Source organism: Galeopterus variegatus, unplaced genomic scaffold (genome assembly GCF_000696425.1).
Source record: "Galeopterus variegatus unplaced genomic scaffold, G_variegatus-3.0.2 Scaffold254, whole genome shotgun sequence".
NCBI lineage: Eukaryota > Metazoa > Chordata > Mammalia > Dermoptera > Cynocephalidae > Galeopterus > Galeopterus variegatus.
The window spans coordinates 356,198-363,917 of NW_007726365.1; the positions used below are offsets into that span (position 1 = coordinate 356,198).

At 38.4% G+C, this 7,720-nt stretch overlaps 1 protein-coding gene across 1 annotated transcript in view; it reads right to left on the bottom strand.

Moving 5' to 3' along the window:
- The window catches only part of RASGRF2 (Ras protein-specific guanine nucleotide-releasing factor 2), a 257,973-nt gene that overhangs the window by 146,491 nt on the left and 103,762 nt on the right, over positions 1 to 7,720 (bottom strand). Inside the window, exons 3-4 of the mRNA XM_008566610.1 lie at positions 5,212 to 5,359; positions 2,886 to 2,975 (exon numbers count right to left, since the gene is read on the bottom strand). Coding sequence (XP_008564832.1) covers positions 2,886 to 2,975; positions 5,212 to 5,359 — 238 coding nt within the window. The remainder of the gene's footprint in view (positions 1 to 2,885; positions 2,976 to 5,211; positions 5,360 to 7,720) is intronic.

Consider the following 7,720-nt stretch of genomic DNA (forward strand, 5'->3'; position numbering starts at 1 on the left):
TAACCCCTTCCTTTTATAATAATTTTAGCAAACTAAATTTCATGGTAAGTCACACAGCTAGGAAAGACGCAACCAGAGTCAATATCTTTTACCTGCTTTTCTTTAACTGTAAGGATCCAGCCACATGGGCAAAATACACATTAACTATTTGCAGCAGTGATTATTTTGTGAAAAAGAACATGAAATATAATTAAAAAACAATTTGTAGAAACCAATAAACAATAGCCTCTAAAATTGATCTGAACTCCCTAGATATGATTTGAAAAATAACAGGCAAAGCTGAGAAAGAGCACTGGCCTATGAGTTTTAGCCAATCAACAAACATTTACTGAGCATCTTTTAAGTGTCCAGGTAAATGCTGGGAACTGAGCAGATGGTCATATACCATAAACCTTAACTCAAAGGCTCTGCCACTAACCAGCTGGGTGACCTTGAACTCTGGTCCTCTGTTTCCTCATCTATAAAATAACTGGTCGAAAATATGAAATTCTTTCTAAATATAAAAAAATTACATGATAACTAACTAGGTTTGCCACGTTAGATGTGGCAGGTTCAGCAACAAAGCAGGTTGCAAATTCACATATAGTTGAAAGCATTAAATCCCTACCATATCTTCTTTAGTATCATTGTTATCTATTTAACACATACTTACAGTTTTTATTTTTTCCATACTATTTCACCCATCTAGCCTAAATTATTATGTATTTAAACAACTAAACTTCTTTTGCAATGCTTAAAATTCTCTCATTGGGCTACTAATGCTGTCGCCATACGATCAATTTTCATACAGGCATTAAAGCTGCTGTACCTCAAACAATAAAAATTAAACACATTTTAATAAAATTATGTAGGGAAATTATATGCATATTATCTGGGGAAATCTAATGGAAAATTTCTGTGAATTATAACCAATTTCAAGTTTTGTTCTCTTGAAGTAAAAAAAAATTACATTGATATTGCCAAGATCAGAACAGAGAAGTGATTCATTTGTAAACACTCCTTTCCACACAGACATTATTTTGATTTGGAACTTAAAGAACAATACAGTTAATTTCAAAACCTATTTATTAATTTCAAAACCTATTTAACAAGCTCAAAAATTACTTCTATTAAGAAACAGGAAGGTAGAGAAAAGTAAAAATTATTTCATCATTATTCTCCCACTTAGAAGTATTTTCAAAAATCGACTTAATTGAATCTTGTGTTAAACAAAACCTTTTTATTTACTTGGGCAGGGGCTGCCTGCTTAGCAATATCTGGTTCATTTATTTACTAATAGACCAGCTTCTACAACAGAACTCAAAATTGGATTTTATTAATATCTTTGTTTACATGCAACTGCATACTATTAAAAGAATTAAACTTGCAACAAAATAACATAGACCAGATTCAAATTAAAAATTTTAAATTCTAAGAAAAGAATGGTATTGTTTTACTTTTTTATTTCTTAAAAGCTGAAAACATTCAACTTAGTCCTAAGAGTCATTTTTATTTCAAATTTTGAGCAATATATAATTAAAGTTTTGTTACAGCTAAAGGGGAGTAATTATTTGTCATAGAAAAACAGAAATAAGAAAAAATTAACAAGGGAAGATTTGAAGATGTGTATCCAAGGAAAAGTTATTTAAATGTGAAGCAAAAGCATAATACTAACAAAGCTGAGTAAGTGCTTTACACAGGACAATTAAGATCATGGATTCAAAACTTAGATGACACAAACCAAACGCAGTGGACCAGAGAGAGTGCCAGTGTCTGGTTTATTGCAAAAGTTGTGCAATTATAAATGACAGTAAGGTGGAAAGATCTGCAGATTATGTGAATGCTAAACAAGAAAAAAACAATAATAAAACAGAAATCTGAGCAGATGTATTGATTTACTCTATTTTCCCAAATGAACAAAAAAAAACCCTTCCCTAAATAGCATTAAAGACTAAAGCTGAAAGAAANAAACTTGCAACAAAATAACATAGACCAGATTCAAATTAAAAATTTTAAATTCTAAGAAAAGAATGGTATTGTTTTACTTTTTTATTTCTTAAAAGCTGAAAACATTCAACTTAGTCCTAAGAGTCATTTTTATTTCAAATTTTGAGCAATATATAATTAAAGTTTTGTTACAGCTAAAGGGGAGTAATTATTTGTCATAGAAAAACAGAAATAAGAAAAAATTAACAAGGGAAGATTTGAAGATGTGTATACAAGGAAAAGTTATTTAAATGTGAAGCAAAAGCATAATACTAACAAAGCTGAGTAAGTGCTTTACACAGGACAATTAAGATCATGGATTCAAAACTTAGATGACACAAACCAAACGCAGTGGACCAGAGAGAGTGCCAGTGTCTGGTTTATTGCAAAAGTTGTGCAATTATAAATGACAGTAAGGTGGAAAGATCTGCAGATTATGTGGATGCTAAACAAGAAAAAAACAATAATAAAACAGAAATCTGAGCAGATGTATTGATTTACTCTATTTTCCCAAATGAACAAAAAAAAACCCTTCCCTAAATAGCATTAAAGACTAAAGCTGAAAGAAACATTTTTGAGATGTAATTTAAAAAGTATTCTCCCAAAATATGAAAGCAGCACACAGTCAGGAGGTTCAACAGCACTTCATTAACAATTAACCCAACTAGAGAACACTACTATGTTAATGTCCAGTTTTGGCATCCTTCCCAGACAGTTCAGAAGGGGATTTCAGAACTGGAAAGAAAGGTGAAATTCTCCAGAATAGCCACATCTGGATCACTCTGAAGTGGAAGTCTAGGAGGCATTAGCACAGAAACACCAGGCTATTCCCAGCTCAAGGCCAGGTGGCAAAGACATCTCCACAGAACAGACAACTGGTTGCCATGGTTCCATGAAGCCAGAAACCTCCAGTGTCCTACCTTTTTAATCTTCTTGATGTCTGGATCCTCATCTTCCTGGTTGCTTTGGTAAGGTCGCATTCGTTCCTTGGTTTTATTAAGAGCAATAATCTATAACATAAAATTGGTCCATTTCAGGATTTGGGAAATATTAGATTATAGCCACAACACAGTAAGTTCTGCCTCCAGAAGTGGTCCACTGAGCACCACAGAAACACTCACTTTTGATGCAGGTTTACTAACAAAAGGGCTTACAAGAAATGACTGTGGAAAGTGTAAACTGGGTTCTGGGTTAGGAGAAATGTTAGCCCCAAACTCAGCCCTGACCACCAGTAGTGGCCAGGCCAAGGCCTCCTCAGGAGCTCAGTGACATGTTGACCACCTTCCTGAAGGTAGTTGCCCACAACACCTTGTAGTCTCCAAATGCCACGACACTAAGCTCAAAGCTCTTGTTTCCCATAATCAGCCCATGGCCTTCCAACTACACATGGTACAGCAGACTTAACAGATCAACTTGGAAAGTTGGTAACTGCAAAGGGAACCTCAGAGCCCTGGGGTTGGTCCAAGTCAGCTAAGAGGATTCCTCAGTCAAGGTAAAAAGGATTGAAACAACCTGCTATCTCTTTATAACTCCAGCTCAGTTCTATGACCTGTGAGGGTCAATCCAAGACTGGGTGGCCTCTCGACTATGCACAGCAATACAATTCACCAACTACCACTCATAGGTGGGCTCTTACAAGCATAAAAACTTACATAGATTTACTAACAGGCATACACTTAAAAAGTGAAGACATCATAATTGCCCCCTCTGACCTGTCTTTATATTTCGTATCCAATACCAAATACACTCCTCTGCCATTTTCTGGCAGGAAAGTGGAAAAATAAAAGGGTAGGAAATAAATTCTGGCTCCTGTCAAGCAGCCACAGAAGACATACCTGCTACTGACAGTTTTTAGCTGCAATCTATATTCAGACTAAAATAGAACACAGGGAAGACAGATAAGCACACATAAATAAATATTGGGGAACATCGCTTGGTGCTAAATTTCTCTCATGGAGTAAATACCAACCTTTTTCACTGAGCAGAGAAGCATCTGCTCTAGCTTACTGTGGCAAAGAAAGAACACAGTAATTTTGTTTTGAACATCGCTTGGTGCTAAATTTCTCTCATGGAGTAAATACCAACCTTTTTCACTGAGCAGACAAGCATCTGCTCTAGCTTACTGTGGCAAAGAAAGAACACAGTAATTTTGTTTTAAATTACACTGCCTGATACAGTCTTTTAAAATGCAGGTTTGTTAAGTTTTCTGTTGTTTTCATTATACCAGATATCAGGGTCAAATTGGGAAGTTAACAACTCTAATGATAGGGTGAGCACAGTCTGCAGCTCATCAACACCAGAGAAGCTGGCACAGCCCAGTCAGAACCAGCTTGTACCATGCTCTGCACACTGAGGGTGACGGACACAGGGAGCAGGGGGGGACCCCCCACAGCACTCAGAGTGTGTCTTAGAGGAAGGTGTGAGGACATGGAAAGGAAAATGCTGTCTGATGTCAGTAAAAATGACAGGAAAGTTGCCAGAGCTGAGCAGCCTGAGCTGTTTCTGTCAACGAGGATACAATTAGTAGGAGGTTTCATTCTATCCTAGTCCCTCGCTTGAATCTAAGACGACGTGAGTGCACCTCTGGTCACAAAGAAGGAGAAATCGCATTCTCAACACTCGTCTTCATTCTTCCGTTCTTGCTCACTTCCCAGGAGGAGCGACAGGATGGCAGGGAAAGGTACACTCAGGTTTCTCTACGTAGACCGAGAGCTGGGAGAGAGGGAAGACCTGGGCCACGGCTGTGGCTCCTCGGCCACCTCTGCTGTCAGTTGGCAGCAAACCTCACTAGCTGGGGGTGCAGGGCCTGAGACGTTCTCATTCTGAGAAGAGGGGAAGGAGATGGGAGGCAGGAATTCCAGCTTCAGAAAACAGTGTTTCTGAATTCACTTCTGGTCCTTCCTTAGTTATCACTTTGGACTTAATCGAATCCATGACAGACTCAAAATTATAGTTACCATAAGAGTCAATCTGAAAATAGTTAAATATTATAGTCAATTCCTGAATTTCTGATCTAATGAAGAACATCAGGAGCACAAATAGCCAAAAAAAACAAAAAATAGCACATTATTCTGACATGTTCCTGTAGCAAGTATCAGACTCACCTAATCCCCATGTGGACATTAGATTTATGTGTAGGTCAAAAGCCCGACTGTATGTGTGGATGGCAGAATAGGCCTTAGGTAATCATGAAGAGATGACAGTAAATGTGAAACAGAGAGAAGGAATCTGTCGACTGGGAAATACCTCTGATTTAAGCCTTTCGATTTCTGTGTCTTGATCTTCAAGTTGATGTCGGAGTTGATTAGCTGCAATTTTTTCTGTTTCTACGATCTGAACTAGATGAATGTACTTCTGCATTAGCACTTCCCTCTCAATCAAAATGTCTGCATAACTTGAGAGAAAAGTACACAGTTAGTCATTGAGACCTTGTTCTACTATAGCTCCATATAGAATAGCACACACTGCATTTAAAAAAGAAACCATCAACATTGTTTGGCTAACTCTACTTTATGTAAACATTAACTTTCAGCTTACATTTGTTATCCTTCAATGATATAGAATTTGCATCATCATCATTTCACACGTCCTTTACTAAGAGTTTATTTAATGATGATTGCCACAATTTTACCATATAAGTAAGAAAAGTGCAAAGGAAGTCTTAATAGTTTTAAAAAGAAAGTTGTGTGCGGCCTTTAACAAAAAAACTGAGGTCTTGGGGCCGGCCCGGTGGCGCACTGCTACAGTGCGCCGCTTGGGAGTGTGGCTGCGCTCCCGCCGAGGGTTCGGATCCCACATACAGACCGGTTCCCGCTCACTGGCTGAGCGAGGTGTGGGCACAACACCGAGGATTGCGATCCCATTGCCGGTCCCGGTCCAGTACGGGCGCAACACTGAGGGTTGCAATCCGTTGCCGGACATGAAAAAAGACAAAAAGGAAAAGAAAAAAAAAAAAAAAAACTGAGGTCTTCTTAATTGATGGTACATGGTTTCCAGGAATACTATTCAAAATATTTCACCAAGTGAGGTATTAGCCAGTCAAAACAGACCTAATAGATCAAAATGCCACCAAGTAGAATGAAATGCAGTGATCATTAGAGCAGGCACTGGCTGGAAAGAACTATTATGACTGCGACCTAATAGATCAAAATGCCACCAAGTAGAATGAAATGCAGTGATCATTAGAGCAGGCACTGCAGTGATCATAGCAGGCACTACTATGACTGCACTATTGACCATCAGCCCTGTTGGGCTCTCTTTAGGATTGTGACACCATTGACTACTCTCTTTCCAAAGCCAACTGAGGCAAAAATTACATTCCAGAAATAAGTTTAGATTCTTTGGGCCCTAACTCCAGCGGCATGGCATAGGTCCATTTCTTTGGCCAAGTATGGTAAAAACAAAACTTCCTCTTAGATTTTTACTAATGATACAATTCTGTGGTATCTGAAATATTGCCTCCAGATCTTCTTGCACTATTCAGAGTGGCAAAATGCACATTCCTCCATTCACATCATCTTTTCCAAATTGTATGATCGTCATAATAATTAATAGTAGTTACTATTTATTGAGTGTGTAGGATGTACTGTACATAACTTTATCTCATCCTCCCAGCAACCCCAGGAGATAGGATTTGTGATCCCAATTGCACAGAGAAAAAATTTGATTCTCACAGAGGCAAAGTACAGGTCTCAGATCACACAGCTAGTAGGTGACAAGGTTGGGATTCAAATTAAGAACTGTCTGACCCCAAACCCATGTTCTTAACCACAGCTAAACTGTCTCTCTGATGAGAAATAGCACACCAGATATAAACAAGAACATTGCAGCAGAAATGCTTTGATATATCTGATCAATCTTCCACCCACTTACCTCCTCTTTGGGAACTTGGGCCATAGCAGCTGTATTAACACCACAAAACCTGCCCTCAAGACCACATTAAACCAGCCTGAAAAGAGATAACTGGCCCAAGCTAAACCAAATAGATTCTTTCTCCTCAGAATCTGGGATCATGCCTCTGCCTTGTTTGCTTAAACTGTGATGAAATGAACTTCAAAGTTCAGGTTACCATTGTTGGCAGCCATATTTGGCCACATCCATGCCAAAACTGTCAAAGTGAGTCCACTGAGAGAGAAAAACATAAGTGATTGTTGAGAAAAGCAGAGACAAGAGGACAGAAAGTCTGAGACAGAAATGTAATGGCTACCTGGGTTCCTGTAGGCTATTTATTTTCTGGTTCCTGACCCTCATGACCTCTGAATACTATTTCCCCCTGGGGTTCAGTGAGATATTGCAGTTTCCTTCTAATGAATTCCCTTTTAACCTAAACTAGTTTGAAATAAATTTGGGTTACTTAGAGCTAAATGAGTCTTAAGACAATTCTAAAATCACAAGTTGAGTTATCTCAACATCTTCAGCACTTACATCATGTGTGCTCTTAGTGTTAGAATAGACCACAGTGTCAGCAATATTTTTAAGTCACTTGTTCTAAGAAGCCCTATGAGAGTAGAAAGAAAGGCTAAGTACAAGTGGGAGGAGGGGGAAAGACGAAGAAAAGAGAGCAGAGTCTTCATAGCAGTATGCTTTTGAGCTTTAAAGGGAGGAAATAACAATAGGGCATAAGAAAAGTAATTATGACAAAATTCTGCCCTTTCTCATCAATTTTATTAGAAATATGCCAAACCAGGGCCGGCCCGGTGGCGCACTCAGTAGAGTGCGGTGCTTGGGAGCGTGGCGGCGCTCCTGCCAAGGGTTC